This window comes from Spermophilus citellus (genome assembly GCF_964194105.1).
Source record: "Spermophilus citellus genome assembly, chromosome: 1".
Lineage (NCBI taxonomy): Eukaryota > Metazoa > Chordata > Mammalia > Rodentia > Sciuridae > Spermophilus > Spermophilus citellus.
The window spans coordinates 164,956,201-164,973,441 of NC_138182.1; the positions used below are offsets into that span (position 1 = coordinate 164,956,201).

The 17,241-nt window shown below is 34.3% G+C and overlaps 1 protein-coding gene across 5 annotated transcripts in view; it reads left to right on the plus strand.

Annotated features, from left to right (window-relative positions):
- The window catches only part of AP3S1 (adaptor related protein complex 3 subunit sigma 1), an 89,876-nt gene that overhangs the window by 15,386 nt on the left and 57,249 nt on the right, over positions 1-17,241 (plus strand). For 4 of the 5 annotated variants that reach the window (XM_081293536.1, XM_081293537.1, XM_081293539.1 and 1 more), the window contains exons 2-3: positions 11,132-11,223; positions 14,738-14,849. In XM_081293536.1, coding sequence (XP_081149662.1) covers positions 11,132-11,223; positions 14,738-14,849 — 204 coding nt within the window. Of the gene's footprint in view, positions 1-11,130; positions 11,224-14,737; positions 14,850-17,241 lie in introns of all 5 variants that reach the window. The other variant, XM_081293538.1, reaches the window with a different exon arrangement.

Below are 17,241 nucleotides of genomic sequence, written 5' to 3' on the forward strand. Positions count from 1 at the left end.
GAATTCATAACCTATAGAGTTGAAAAGGTTTCTTTTTTCTTTCATTTTAATTTTCATTCATTCTAATTATTTATACATGAAAGTAGAATGCATTTTGACACTTTGTACATAAATGGAGCACAACTTCTCCTTCCTCTGGCTGTACATGGTACAGAGTCGCACTGGTAGTGGAATCATATAAAATCCATCTCATTCCACCATCTTTCCCATTTACACACTCCCTTCTCTCCCCTCACTCCCCTCTGCACAATCCAAAGTTCCTTCATTCTTCCCTACCCAACCCACATCTGCATCATCTGCTAATCAGAGAAAACATTAAACCTTTGCTTTTTTGGGGTGTGGCTTATTTTGCTTAGTGTGATATTCTCCAGCTGCATCCATTTACCTGCAAATGCCATAATTTCATTTTTTAATGCTGAGTAATATTTCATTTTGTGTATCACATTTTCTTTGTCCATTCTTCTGTTGAAGGGCATCTAGGTTGGTTCCATAGTTTAGCTATTGTGAATTGAGCTGCTATACACATTGATATAGCTGTGTCACTGAAGTATGCTGATTTTAAGTCCTTCGGGTATAAACTGAGGAGTGGAATAACTGGGTCAAATGGTGATTTCATTCCAGGTTTTCTGAGGAATCTCCATACTGCTTTCCACAGTGGTTGCACCAGTTTGCAGTCCCACAAGCAATGCATGAGTGTACCTTTTCCCTCATGTTCTCGCCAACACTTATTATTGCTTGTATTCTTGATAATTGCCATTCCGACTGGATTGAGATGAAATCTTAGAGTAGCTTTGATTTGCATTTCTGTAAATGATGAACTTTTTATGTTTGTTGATTGATTATATTTCTTCTGAGAAGTGTCTGTTCAGTTCCTTAGCCCATTTATTGATTGGGTTATTTTATTTTATTGGGGTTAAGTTTTTTTAGTTCTTTATATATACTGGAGGTTAGTGCTGTATTTGATATTCATGTGGTAAAGATTTTCTCCATTCTGTAGGCTGTCTTTTCATGTTATTGTTTCCTTTGCTGAGAAGAAGCTTTTTAGTTTGAATTCATCCCATTTATTGATTTTTGATTTTACTTCTTGTATTTTAGGAGTCTTGTTGAGGAAGCCAGTCCTAAGCTGACATGTGAAGATTTGGGCCTGTTTTTTCTTCTTGTTAGGTGCAGGGTCTCTGTTCTAGTGCCTAAGTCTTTGATCCACTTTGAGATGATTTTTGTGCAGGGTGAGAGATAAAGGTTTAATTTCAGTTTGCTATATGTGGATTCCAATTTTCCCAGCACCATTTGTTGAAGAGGCGATGTTTCTCCAATGTATGTTTTTGGCACCTTTGTCTAATATAAGATAATTGTAATTTTGTGGGTTAGCCTCCGAGTTCTCTCTTCTGTACCATTAGCCTACCTGTCTGTTTTGGTGCCAGTACCATACTGTTTTTGTTACTACTGCTCTATAGTATAGTTTAAGATCTGGTATTGTGATGCCTCCTGGTTCACTTTTCTTGCAAGGATTGCTTTGGCTATTCTGGGTGTCTTATTTTTCCAAATGAATTTCATGATTGCTTTTTCTATTCCTATAAGGAATGACATTGGGATTTTAATTGGAATCACATTGAATCTGTATACAGCTTTAGGAAGTGTGGCCATTTTGACAGTATTAATTTTGCCTATCCAAGAGCATGGGAAATCTTTCTGAACTAAGGTCTTCTTCATTTTCTCTCTTTGGTACCTGTAGTGTTCATTGTAGAGATCTTTCATCTCTTTTGTAAAGTTGATGCCCTTTTTTTTTTTTTAATTTTTGAGAGTTTTGTGAATAGGGTGGGTTTCCTAATTTCTCTTACTGTGGATTCATTGCTGAAGTATAGAAATGCATTTAATTTAATGTGTATTGATTTTATATTCTGCTACTTTGCTGAACTCATTTATTAGTTCTAGCTAAGTTTTCTGGTGGAATTTTTTAGATCTTCTAAATATAGAATCATGTCCTCTGGAAATATTGATAGTTTTGAATTCTTCTCTTCCTGTTCATATCCCTTTAATTTCTTTGGTCTGTCTGATTGCTCTGGCTAGTGTTTCAAGGACAATGTTGAATAGAAGTGGTAAAAGAGAGCATCACGGTCTTGAACAGTTTTTAGGGGGATGCTTTTAATTTTTCTCCGTTTAGAATGATGTTGGCCGTGGGCTTAGCACCTAGATAGATTTTACTATGTTGAGATAAGTTTCTACTATCTCTAGTTTTTCTAGTGTTTGGAACATAAAGAGGTGCTATATTTTTGTCAAATGCTTTTTTGTGTATCTATTGAGATGATCATTTGATTCTTGTCTTTAAGTCTATTGATGTAATAAATTACATTTATTGATTTTCATATGTTGAACCAATCTTGCATCCCTGTGATATGAACCCCATTGATTATGCTGCATCATCTTTTTAATGTGTTTTTAAATGCAGTTTGCCAGAATTTTATTGAGAATTTTCTCATCTATGTTCATCAGGGATATTGGTCTGAAGTTTTCTTTCCTTGATGTGTCTTTGTCTGGTTTTGGTATCAGGGTGATACTTGCCTCATAGAATGAGTTTGGAAAGGTTCCCTACTTTTCTATATCATGGAATAATTTGAGGAGTACTGGTGTTAATTCTTCTTTGAAGGTCTTATAGAACTTGGCTGAGAATCTATCTGGTCCTGGGCTTTTCTTAGTTGGTAAGCTTCTGATGGCATCTTCTATTTCATTGCTTGAAATTGCTCCGTTTAAATTGTGTATGTCCTCCTGATTCAGTTTGGGTAAATCAGGTCTTTAGAAATTTGTTTGTGTCTTTGAGATTTTCTATTGGAGTGTAAGTTTTCAAAATAGTTTCTAAGTATCTTCTGTATTTCAGTAATGTCCATTGTGATATTTATTTTTTCTTCATGAATTTTAGTAATTTGAGTTTTCTCTCCTTTTCTCTTAGTGTAGCTAAGGGTTTCTCTATTTTATTTATTTTTTTTCAAAAAAACAACTTTTTTGTGTGCCAAATTTTTTGAATTGTTTCTTTTGTTTCAATTTCATGCTGATTTTAATTATTTCCTGTTTTCTACTGCTTTGGGTGTTGATTTTTTATTCTTTTTCTAGGGCTTTGAGATGTATTGTCAGGTCATTTATTCATTGACTTTCTAAAAATGAATGAGCTCAATGTAATGAAGTTTCCTCTTAACATTGCTTTCATAGGTCCCAAAGATTTTGATATGTTGTATTGGTGTTCTCATTTAGCTCTAAGTATTGTTTTGTTTCTTCTGCTATCCATTTGTCATTCAATAGCATGTTATTTAGTCTCCAGCTGTTGGAGTAGCTTCTATTTTTTTTCTTTTTTATCATTGATTTCTAGTTTCATTGCTTTATGGTCTCACAGAATACAGGGTAGTATTTCTGATTTTTTGTATTTGCTAAGATTTGCTTTGTGGCATAAGATATGGTCTATTTTAGAGAAGGATCCATGTGCTCCTGAGAAGAAAGTGTATTTGATCATTGATGGATGAAATTATGTATGTCCATTAAGTCTAAACCACTGATTGCATTATTTAGTTCTATAGTTTTCTTTGTTTGGTTTTTGAATAGAAGATCTATCCAGTGGTGAGACAGGTCTGTTAAAGTCATCAAGTATTGTTATATTGTGGTCTATTTGATTCTTGAAATTAAGAAGGGTTTGTTTGATGTATATAGATGCTCCATTGTTTGGGCATAAATATTTACGATTGTAATGTATTGTTGATATATAATTCCCTTAAACAGTATGAAATGTCCTTCTTTATCCATTTTGACTAACTATCTGATATGAGGATGGAAACCCCCACTTGTTTACGCTGTCCATGTGAGTAATATTATTTTTTTCAACCTTTCACCTTTAGTCTGTGGATGTCTTTTCCTGTGAGGTGAGTCTCTTGAAGACAGCATATTGTTGGGTTTTTTAAAATTTAATCCAGTCTGCCAGTCTGCGCCTTTTGATTGATGGGTTTAAGACATCAACATTCAGGGTTATTATTGAAATAAGATTTGTATTCCTGGTCATTTTGGTTTATTTTGGTTTTAATTTGACTGTTTCTCCTTTGATTGACTTTTCCTTTAGTGTAATTCCTCCCTTTGCTGGTTTCATTGTTTTTTTCATTTACTCCTCAGGGATTATTTGCTGAGAATATTCTGTAGTGTAGGCTTTCTAATTGTGAATTCCTTTTACTTTTGTTTATCATGGAAAGTTTTTATTTCATCTTCAAACCTGAAATTTAGTTTTGCTGGATATTAAATTCCCTCTGGTATCCATTTTCTTTCAGTGTTTGATATATATTATTCTAAGACCTCCTGGTGTTGAGGGTCTGGGTTGAGAAATCAGCTGAACTCTGAATTGGTTTCCCCCTATATGTAATTTTATTTTTTTCTCTGTGGTCTCTAAAATTCTGTCCTTTCTGCATGGTAGTCATTTTCATTATAATGTGCCTAAATGTGTACATTTTGAGTCCTATAACTCTTGTAGTTGATTTTCCTTCTCCATGCCTTTGTCTGTGCTGATAAATCTTGAAGTTGCTCTTTTCATGTTATCCCTTATTTCTTGGGAGTTCTTCTCATGATTTCTTACCATCTTTTCTGTATGCTCAACTTTATTTTCAAGAATGTGTATTTTGTCTTTATTGCCTGAGGTTCTATCTTCCAAGTGGTCTAGTCTGTTGGTGACACTTTCCATTGAGTTTTTAATTTGGTTCATTGTTTGCTGAGAATATAAAAATAAAAATTTTTCTTTTTATAATCTCTGCCTCTTTATTGAAGTGATCTTTCACTTCCTGTATTTTTTCTCTCATACCATCCTTTATTTCAAAGATCAGTTTAACTATGTAACTTCTAAACTCCTTCTCTGACATTTATTCTACTGTGTTGTCTGTGGGTTTTATTGTTGGAACATGTTAATGTGTTTGAGGCACTTGTCATGTTGTTTGTGTGTCTTCCCATTAGCGGTATGGATCTAAGGCCCTACAATTTCTACCCTGTAGTTTTATAGTGTCCCTGAATGCTTCCAGTACCTCATCTTTAAGTGGGAGATCAGTATTAACAGCACCCAATGCAAATAATATACAATCTTAAACCACATAGCTCCTATTAAGGCATCTACAGTTTGTCACAATAAACAGAAATGATGTGTTCAATTATTGTCTACAGTATTGACGATAAGTTTGCTAAAAGGGTTTATAATGATGGAAAAAAAAGGAACAGAAGTAGTATAGGATGTGATGTTTATGAGGAACAAGGACAAAAGATAGAGTTAAAAAATTATAGAAAGAGCAAGGGAGGAATTAATAGAGGTTGGGTGTTAGCATGAGAGAAATGAGAAAGAGAATCCAGGGAGACAGATAAGTGAGATAATAAATATATACAGATAAAAAAAAGCAAAAATGTAAGAATACAAAATAAAACTGTAATATACTATTCAGACATCCCATTCCTCAATAAATTTATGCAAGAAAAATATTTGGATTTCAGGGTGGTAGAGATGTGGGGGTGGTCTCTATGGAAAATTCATCGATTGCTTTCATTGACTTTCAGACATTTTCTCCATTTCCTTTCTCTGCTGATAAGGTGGGGTTGTCTGAAGTTTGATGATAGCTCTAGTCCAGTGGGTGCTGGATGATTGGCTGGGTGAGCCAATAGCAAGATGCCCTCACACCCTTTTCCAGTCTTTCCACCTATTATAGCTGGCCTCTTCTGTCCCCGCACTTCAGGACTCACTGAGCTGGAGAGAGCCCAGTTTCTCCAACCTGTTCTCTGCCCAGGGAACTGCCCTTGGTCTCTGGCTTTGCACAGGTTTTCCAGGCCCAGACTTGCCCATGCAGACCCAGCTGTAATCTGATCTGGGCTCCAGATTGCCCAGGCTCTTACTTGTTGCACTCCCAAGATCTCAATGCTGTTTCAGCTCGGAGAGAAACCACCAGGGATGTGCTTACACAAAGGTACAACACTGCAAAGAGGCAGCTAGATGGCGGCCACTTGCACACCCAGCAGAAAGACCTCAGGTGCAACCAGACCTCTAGGTACCCCGACATTATATCTCCAGGCCCTAACTAGTGTCCCCAGACAGAAGCTGCTGCGCCCTGATATGATTGCAGTGGTGGAAGCAAACCTGCAGGTCACTTGGCCCTCGACTCTCATCCCAGGCCCTGGCTGGTGTCCTAAGATGGCGGCAGCCACATGTAACCAAACCTGCGAGTACCCTGACAATGGATTTCCAGGCAGCAGTGGGTGAACTGCAGGTGGTCTGCAGGCAGTTGTCCGGCTATCAGCAGGTGGACATCGGGCAATGAGTGATGGGCAGGCAAAAGGCGCCGGGCAAACGGTGGGTGGTCAATGGTGGCCAGCGAGCGATCTCAAAGAAGTTTTCTTTTGACAAATGAACATGGGAATGTCTGTCTATCCTTGATTTCCACTGGGGATGTTGTTGGGTCATTGTGTATTACTGAAGGTGAACCATGCTTTGTTTACTGGAATGCTCCATCAGCTTTAAGTATACAGAAGTTAGTAAATGCAGATTCACTGCCCATAATAACCTGGAATTACTGAAGGAAGACAATAAGTAGAAGAGACTACATTCTCTAGAATGCTAAAGAAAGTCTACTGAAATACCCTATTAGGGGTTACAGAGGATGGGAGACAAATATAGCTCAAACTGTACATAAAACTAGTGTATGTTCATGAGTAGATAGATATCATGCTTTACTTTTTATTTCATTTTGCCTTGACTGTTGTTAACTCAGCAATGATGTGTTCTTCTATGTTATTGAAACCTGAATATCAATTTGTCCTATTACATCTGATTTAACAAGATTCAGAAACTGTGGCTCTTACTTTATTTCCTATACTTAAATGTGTGTATCTCAATAGTATTTATTTTTTTAAGTAGATGAACATAGTACCTTTATTTTATTTGTTTTTATGTGGTACTGAGGAATGGAACCTAGTGCTAGACAAGTGCTGTGCCACTGAGCTACAATCCCAGTTCAATAGTGTATAAAAATATTTTTATTTTATTTATTTATCTTTATGTGGAGCTGAGGATTAAACCCAGGGCCCTCACACGTGCTAGAGCAATAGGTATATATTTGAAATGATCAAAAAGGAATGTTGTTGCTATTTGCTATTTTAATAAAATACTTAAATCCCTTAAAAATAAATTCTGTTTATGTTTGAAAATGAGATTGTACTATGATTCATTTCTCATTGTCTGATTTGGTATGAGTGTTAAGTTAGTCTTATAAAATGAATGGATATCTTTCAGCATTGTTTTCTAGTTTTCAGTGTACAAATCTTGTACATCTTTGATTAAATGTATTCCTGAGTATTGTGTTTTTATTTTTATTGGATTTTCTTGGACAGTATCACAAATATGAATGGGATTTGCTTTTTAATTTTTTTTAGGTTTTATTGTTAATGGTTTCTTGTGTGTTTATTTTGTATCTTTTCACTTGCTGAATTTGCTTATTAGCTCTGTCAATTTTTTCTTTTTAATCTATACGGCTTTTGGGGGATAAAATCTTATTATCTCTTAAAAGAGATAGTTTTACTTCTTCCTTTCCAGTTTATCTGGAAAGTAGTTTGATTTTTTCACCTATTTGAAATGTGGTTGGAAAATATAATTTTTGTGAAACTAATTTAATATGTGTTACTCATTCCTTTGATTTTACTTTATAATTTGTTTTTATTACCTATAGTCTATGTATATTTTAAAAATAACATATTGTTTAGTTTTGCTTAATTTTGAATTTTATATTAGTGGGATGGTTTATTGTTTTGGTATTTGCTTTTCTGTTCTGCTGTAGACTAAATTGTGTCTACCCACAATGTTGGAGTTCCAACACTGATGTAATGGTAGTCAGAAATGGACTTTTCTGTAAATGATTAGATTAACTGAGATCATGATGTGGGACCCTCTTTGTGGCATTAGTTCCCTTATAAGAAGTAGTACTGGACAGCTTGCTTCTTCTATTCTCCTTGCTATGTGAGGACACAGTGAGAAAGTGGTCAATTATAGGATAGCAGAAGAGCACTTCTCTACAAATGACCATGCTGGCACCTTGGTCTTGGACTGATAGCTTCCTGAATCTTGCAAGAACATACATATTGTTATATAAGCTATCCAGTCTGTGGTATTTTGTCATGGAGGATTAAGCTAAAACTTTCTTTGCCATATTAAGTTTTTAAGAATCATTCATATATAAGGATATAATTTATAAGATCTTATTATGTCATTATTTATCTGTTCTGCAAATGGTGGACGTTTGAATTGTTTTCATCTTTTTTTGTTGTTGTAACAAACATTGCTTTTTTTAATAGTCTATGTATCTCCTGGTGCATGGGTTAAGAATTTAGTAGAGTTTTGTGCATGGTGAGAGAGGTTTAATTTCATTTTGTTGTATATGGATTACCAGTTTTCCCAGCACCATTTGTTGAAAAGGCTATCTTTTCTCTAATGCATGTTTTTAGCACATTTGTCTAATATAAGATAATTATAATTTTTGGGTTAGTCTCAGTGTCCTCTCTTCTGTATCATTGGTCTACCAGTCTAGTTGGTGCCAATATCATGCTGTTTTTGTTACTGTTGCTCTATAGTATAGTTTAAGGTCTGGTATAGTGATGCCACCTGTTTCACTCCTTCTGCTAAGGATTGCTTTAGCTATTCTGGGTCTCTTATTTTTCCAGATGAATTTCATGATTGCTTTTTCTACTTCTATGAGGAATGCCATTGGGTTTTTGATCAGAATTGCCTTAAATCTGCATAGTGCTTTTGGAAACATGGTCATTTTGATAATATTAATTCTGCCTATCCAAGAGCAAGGTATATCTTTCCATCTTTTAAGGTCTTCTTTGATTTCTTTCTTTAGAGTTCTATAGTTTCCATTGTATAGATCTTTCACCTCTTTTGTTTTGATTCCCAAGTTTTTTTTTTTTTTTAGGTTATTGTAAATGTGGTAGCTTTCCTCATTTCCCTGTCAGAGGATTTGTCACTGATGTGCAGAAATGTCTTTGATTTATGGGTGTTGATATATCCTGCTACTTTGCTGAATTCATTTACTAGTTGTAGAAGTTTTCTGATGGAACTTTTTGGGTCTTCTAAGTATAGAATCATATCATCAGCAAAAAGTAGGCCTAATTTTCATCATGTCAGATTAGGCCCCAACTTCCTTAATAAGACTCCTATAGTGCGAGACTTAAAATCAAGTATCAATAAATGGGGTGGACTCAAACTAAAAAGTTTCTTCTTAGCAAAAGAAACAATCTGTGAGGTGAATAGAGAGCCTACATCTTGGGAGCAAATTTTTACCCCTCATACATCAGAGCACTCATCTCTAGTGTATATAAAGAACTCAAAAAGCTAACCATCAAAAAAACAAGTAACCCAATCAGTAAAGGAGCAAAGGACCCGAACAGACACTTCTCAGAAGAGGATATACAACCCATCGACAAATATATGAAAAAATGTTCTCATCTCTAGCAATTAGAGAAATGCAAATAAAAACTATTCTAAAATTTCATCTCACTCCAATTCGAATGGCAACTTTTATGAAGACAAACAACAATAAGTGTTAGCAAGGATGTGGGGGAAAAGGCACACTCATACATTGCTGGTGGGACTGCAAATTGGTGCAGCCAATATAGAAAGCAGTATAGAGATTCCTTGGAAAACTGGGAATGGAACCACCATTTGACCCAGCTATCCCTCTCCTTGGTCTGTACCCAAAGGATTTAAAAACAGCATATTGCCCGGACACAGCCACATCAATCTTTATAGCAGAACAATTCACAATAGTTAAACTGTGGAACCAACCTAGATGCCCTTCAGTAGATGAATGGATAAAAAAAATGTGGTATATATACACAATGGAATATTACTAAGCAATGAAAAAGAATAAAATCATGGCATTTCCAGGTAAATAGATGGTGCTGGAGAAGATAATGCTAAGTGAAGTTAACCAATCCCAGGAAAACAAATGCCAAATGTTTTATCTGATATAAGGAGACTGATTCTTTGTTGGGTAGGGAGGGAGAGCATGGGAGGAATAGATGAACTCTAGATAAGGCAGTGGGGTGGGAGGAGAAGGGAGGAGGCAGGGGGTTAGAAATGATGGTGGAATGTGATGAACATCATTATCCAGAGTACATGTATGAAGACACAAATTGGTGTGAATATACTTTATATATAACCAGAGATATGAAAAATTGTGCTCTATATGTGTAATAAGAATTGTAATGCATTCCACTGTCAATATATTAAAAATCAATAAAAAAGAATTTGTTAGATATATGTAATTACCAATATTTAAGTGTTTGTGACTTTCAAAACCAAGGATTTCATATGGTGTAGAATAGTATTGAGGAGCAAAAATAAATGCTTGTAAATAAACTTCCTAAGTGATTGTACTCATTACTTTAACATATGTGGGATGAGAGTTTGCCTCCACATCTTTCTCATCATTGGATATTGTCATATTTTTATGCTCTTTTTGTACGTAGTGTTACACTTTTTTTTTGTACTATGAGGCATGTTGAGGTAATTTTGCTCAGTTCTCGCAGTGTTGGGAAGCTGATTTTTTTTTTTTTTAAACTGGAATGTGAATTACTTGGTTGAGTTTAATAAATATTTAATTAACCAATTCTTGGTTTTAGCTTATGGTTATATAAAGATAAGTAAAGTGGAGGAACTCTTACCTCAGTCTATCTCCAAACTTCTGCATTATTTTTTCATTCAAATATAGATTGGCTACATGAATTAATTCTAACATCTCTGTTTACTTCTTCATTTTACTCATTTGTAAAACAGTGGGCTTTGGCTAGTTGGTATCTAGTTTTGCTTTGGCTAGTATTTCTAATTTATTTGTTATTCTTGTTAGTTTTTGAAATTTAGAAATAAGCTACTTTTACTATACTGGTAGTTTTTTGTTTTTCTTTTTTCATCAAAAAAAAGTTGGGTTTTGCTTCTGTAAAGTATAACTCAAGTCATTTTTCCAAGGACTTCTCTTAGATGGAATTCTCACTCCAATATTGCTGTATTTTATTTTTAAAAATTCTGAAGATTTTGTTAAACCTATAAACTCAATCCTAATGTATATGACTTATTCTTTCTCAGAGTGAAGATACACAACAGCAAATCATCCGGGAGACTTTCCATTTGGTATCTAAGAGAGATGAAAATGTTTGTAATTTCCTAGAAGGAGGATTGTAAGTAAAGCATTTATAGTGTTTCTAATTTTTTAACTATGTAATTGAATATATATTATTTAATAAAATGGGAAAAGATTCCTCATTTTTATCATTTGGTTTAGATAATTGATTACTACCTATATTAGTTATAAGTCTAATTTAAAGAATCTTTTAAGTTGTAAAAAATTTTGTAAGGACATTTTACATAAATTTTATTTTTATGGTAATAATTGAAACATTATAGGGAAGTATAAAATGTTAATTGAGTCTCCCTCTCCCAATCTTAGTCCTTCCCAGTTTTATATATATCCTAGAAAATTCATTTTGCATTTACCAAAAATTGTACTTTTATACCAGCAAACATGCTTATTGGCATGTTGCTTATTATTGCTTAATATTTTTAAAAACTTTTTATATAAACAAATCTAGAGCAGCCTCATATATTTTAATGGCTATAGAGTATTTCTTAGGGTGAACATTAATAAAAATTTGGAGTAAGTCAGGTACAGTGGCTTGGAGGAACGTTGGAACCTGAGGCGGGAGAATCCAAGTTTCAGGGTAGCTTGGACAACCTAGCAAGATCCTGTCTTAAAATAAAAATAATAGGGATAGAGCGGAACACAGTGGTATAGTGCTTTCCTAGCATGCACAAACCCCTGGGTTGTTTCCGATACCCCCCGCCAAAAAAATTTAGTTTTATCCTTTATTCTCATATTATAAAAAAGACTAAAGTTTGTTTTTCAAATAAATCTATGTGTCTACATACCTATAGTATAAATTAGAATTCAGCTGACTTCTCTATTTTTAAAATGAATAAATAAAAATTACTTGTAATTAGCTTTTCAAGTATTATAAATTCTTTAAAATTAATAGATACTATGGAAATAGTTTGCTCATCACTGTTTTTATAAATATTTCTCCTCCTGTTTATGTAATTAATATACTTAATAATACATTTCTTCCCCGTGGCTCAGGAGGCTGAGACAGGAGGATCGCAAGTTCAAAGCCAGCCCTTAGTGAGGATCTTGCTAGGTTGTCCAAGCTACCCTGAAACTTGGATCTTCCTGCCTCAGGTTCCAACGTTCCTCCAACCCACTGTACCTGACTTACTCCAAATTTTTATTAATGTTCACCCTAAGAAGTACTCTATAGCCATTAACATATATGAGGTTGCTGTAGATCGCAAGTTCAAAGCCGGCCCTCCACTAAGTTGCCCTAAGCAATTTAGGGAGACCCTATCTTAGAATAAAAAATATAAAGCACTGGGGATATGGCATAATGTTTAAGTATCCCTGGGTTTAAGCCTTGGTATCAAAAAACAAAACAACAAAACCATTTCTTGGTTGAGAATTCAAACTAAATGGTGGCTTAGTCTCAGTATGAATATTCACAGATTGATTAGGCAAAACCTAGACTTTTATCTTAGTATATATGATTGATACTGTGAAAAAGTAGTTGGGGTAATGGAATTCATTCTTTTTTTTTTTTTTTTTTTAAAGAGAGAGAGAGAGAGAGAGAGAGAGAGAGAGAGAATTTTTTAATATTTATTTTTTAGTTATCGGCGGTCACAACATCTTTGTTTGTATGTGGTGCTGAGGATCGAACCCGGGCCGCACGCATGCCAGGCGAGCACGCTACCGCTTGAGCCATATCCCCAGCCCTGGAATTCATTCTTATCTGACCAAAAGTTACTTTTATCATGTAGAAAGTTTGCCTGCATTTCTTAAAAGTTTATATCATGCCACACCTAAATATATAATGCATACTTACAATTTGTTAAGTTTTACTGCTAACTTGAAATTTCTGATTTAATGATGGAGATAAAATGTACCTGCTTCCATATTTAAATTTTATTTGTAGTTATTCTCATAAACTTTTGTAGGATTTTGTAGTTTTTGCTATTATTTGCTCTCATCTCAGCCTCTTAATTTCTCATCTCATAGGAGTAGAAAGCTGTACACATCTAGCTTAGTCCTAGTTTCATGACTGACAAGCTAATTTCCTCAATCAGCTTGCTCATATTCTTGGACCTCAGTTTATCTCCTAAAATGAGGCAACTTGGACTACAAATATTTCTAAAATTTTGTGTTTTATTTGCATTCACAGAGCATTCCTATCAGTATTGTACTATAAAGATGAAATTATGGTTTTAAAAGCAAAATATGTACTTACTATATTATTAATTTTGGTTTCTTTTTATAAGATTCATGGCCATTTGGCAACTATGAATCTTCAGAAACTTGGACCTCTTTCAAAGCAAAAGAAAAATTTTAGAAAATCACTATACTACTTACTCTAAAAGAAATGAAGCCTGCTGTTTGTGTTCTTTTTGTTCCTTTCAGGGAACAGTTGTGGCTATAATCATAAATATAATCTCAGAATTTTTAAAGTAGACTTCTAAATATCTTATCTAGCATAGAAGGAATTCTTAACTATTTTCAGAGGTCATTTCACCTTTGCTATTAGAGGACACAGGAAACATGTACTTAGGGAAGTCATTTCTACAAAACTCATAAGTTTAATGTTACTAAACACATGCTGTTTTCCTGTATTCTATTTGAATTTTCAGTTAGCTTTGATTACATTTTGCCTTGATTTTTTTTAAATTTGTTAGTGTTAAGAGGTTTTTGAGGAGGTGAGTTTTTTATTGTAAACTTAACTATGATATAACTAAACTATATTTAGAAAAATATCTTGACTGATTCCTGAGTTATTATTTTAAAATGCTGAAATTCTAGTCAATATAATGAAAGTATTTGATGAAAAAATTTATGTATTAGCTTAGTTTTCTGACGTTTGTATTTCAAAACAATGTATTTTTGGAGGAGATCTTGGTTGTAAATCTAAAACTTAAGAAATGTCATTCTTTTTTTCTTTCCTAGTTGTTAGTGAGTCTTAAGCTGTGTAATTTACTGTGACCTATGGAGTTAAATCTAGTAAGCACTTAAAAATGTCCTGTGATCTAATTTCTACCTCCTCCTTTTACTTCACTGTTCACTAATCCTTTCTTGCCCACTGGCCTTCTTTTCTCTTCTCAGAAACATACATTCTTTGTTCTTGATGAAGTGGCCTTTTTATTAGTTGTTACCTTAGTTTGAATGTTCATCCCTAAGTTTTTTCATGGCTGGCTGCTAGTCAGTAGATTTCAGCCTAAATGTCACTCTTTCTTAATCTTTAGTCTGAAATAGTAAACCCTTCAATATGGCATTGTCCTATTTTGATTTTATATGTACAGTCATCTACCATCTGGTAATCTTATTTGTTTGTTGATCTTTATGTACTTTCGGTGCCTAGCACCTAGTAATCAGTGAATAGTTCACTGAATATATGAACTAAAATTAAACACTGGCTTCTTTCACTTGACATTTCTGAGGAAAATAGTCATCTTAATTTACTTAGTTTCTGAAATAAGTTCATTTGAATGTTTCATTTTATAAGAGGTTTTAAACATATTGTTACTTTGTTTGAGCTAATGCAAATGATTTGAATTTTGTTCCCCTTAACATTTCAATTGTTTTGTTTTGTCATTTAGATTAATTGGAGGATCTGACAACAAACTGATTTATAGACATTATGCCACCCTATATTTTGTCTTCTGTGTGGATTCTTCAGAAAGTGAACTCGGCATTTTAGATCTAATTCAAGTAAGTTAACAACTGCTTCTTAATGTTTTAAGTAACAGTTTTATGTTTTTTGAAACTTCTATGTATAAAATTTTCTAAGAACTGGAGTGTAACTCATTGGTAGAATGCTTGCCTAGCATGCTGAGACCCTGGATTAGATTCATAGCACTGAAAAGATTTTTTTCCCCCTGGAATGATGTTTTGTACGATTAGGAAAAAAAAAGTGTTTCATAAGCTTTTGGGTGGATGAAAGAATAGAGACTATAGAAATAAGCAGACTAATTTAATCTGATTAAAACTAATCTCAACTGATTTCGTCATGCTTTTTTCCTGTTCATGTGAATTACCACGAGGAGCCAAAAACTCATGGATCTCTCACCACATGTATCCAAATCTGACTCTAAAACCTACTTCCCGTCTCCTGAAAAATCTTTTCTAACGTCCCTACAACTTTTATCGTTAATCTCTATTTATATTACTTCACTTTTTTTCTAAGTTAAATCTTCCTTTTCTTATGATACTACCTTCAACCCTCTCAAGTAGTAGCTGTTTTCTCTTGCTTTTTTTATATCACTGAGCCTGGAGGTATGCTCTTTGCTTTTTCCAGAACATTCTCTCTTCTAAAATAACGCCAGATTTTATCGTATATTATCCCTTTTCTGCATTTGGTTGCAGTCATCTCTTTCTATCTCCCATTTCTTGGAGATTCTGTTAACAAACTGTCAAAGGTCTGAGATTTTACTTTGTTTGCAAGCTGACAAGTTAACCTTCATAGTTTCATGGATGTTGGCATAAGATAGGAAACTTCTGGGCCAGAGATAAAAGACTTTATTACTAATGGCAAAAACATGATTAAAAAAAAAAAAAGATCAGTTAAAATAACAACATTTGCTTTCACTGATTCCTCAGTTTGAGGAGTGCCGTGAAGAGGGCCAGGAGAGACGTGTGTGTATACAGTATATTGAATTACATACAAGAAACCGCAAGCTTAGGGATCTGGAATTTTGATAAGGGGCACAGAACATGTCTGCTTTTGTTTGGCAGGAAAATATTGTCTTTTTCTTCGTGTTTTTCTCTGGAGGAGGATGCTCTCAGTTTTCTAAAGATGTTTGGTATATAGCATGCTGTAAAAACAAAGATAGCGTGTTTCCACTCACAGTATCTGCAGAAACATGAAATACACAGAGAATTGTCTCCTAACAGATTTTATTTTCTGTTCACTGAAAATGAACTCCAAGACTGTTTATAATTCTTGGTGATTTCAGTGTTTCTGTGTATAAATTTTCCAATAGCCTGGTGTCTTCTTGAAACCCAGTACTCTTCCTCCAAAGAATTTTGCCTTCTAAATCATCTTACTAATAATTCCTAGACCTTATTTTTATCTGGACTTCAGTCATTTCATAATCTCAATTTCAGTTTTTTTTTCTTTTATCAACACCTCTTATCTTTTCATATTAGTTCCTTCAACAAGCCTTTGGGCCTATCAGGTCCCTTCATTTTAAAAATTGAATTAGAAATTTTTTTTACTCTGTGATCCTGCCATCCTACCTTTCCTTCCTCAGATTAAATTCCAGTCTGTCATTATAATCTTAGCTCTGTACTCTTAGTTCCTTGCCTGCATTCATACATGTGAAAATATTTAGAGGAAAAGAAACAACCATACTTCCTGGTCTCACTTTTTTCCTTTATTTTTTTTATTCTAATTTGTTATATATGACATCAGAATGCATTACAATTCGTATTACACATATAGTGCATGATTTTTTATATCTCTGATTTTACACAAAATAGAGTCACATCTTTCATGTCTTCATACATGTATTTAGGGTAATGATGTCCATCTCATTCCACCATCTTTCCTACCCTCATGCCCCCCCCACCCCTCCTTCCCCTTTGCTCTGTCTAGAGTTTGTCTATTCCTCCCATGCTCCCCGCCAACCCCATTATGAATCAGCATCCTTATATCAGAGAAAACATTCAGCATTTGTTTTTTTGGGTTTGGCTAACTTCACTTAGTATTATATTCTCCAACTCCATCCATTTACCTGCAAATGCCATGATTTTATTCTCTGTTAATGTTGAATAATATTCCATTGTGTGTGTGTGTGTATATATATATACACACACACACACACACACCACATTTTCTTTATCCATTAATCTACTGAAGGGCATCTAAGTTGGTTCCACAATTTAGCTATAGTGAATTGTGCTGCTTTGTTTGGCAGGAAAATATTATCTCTTTCTGTAAAGATTGATGTGACTGTGTCCTGGTAATATGCTGTTTTTAAGTCCTTTGGGTATAGACTGAGGAGTGGGATAGCTGGGTCAAATGGTGGTTCCATTCCCAGTTTTCCAAGGAATCTCTATACTGCTTTCCATATTGGCTGCACCAATTTGCAGTCCCACCAGC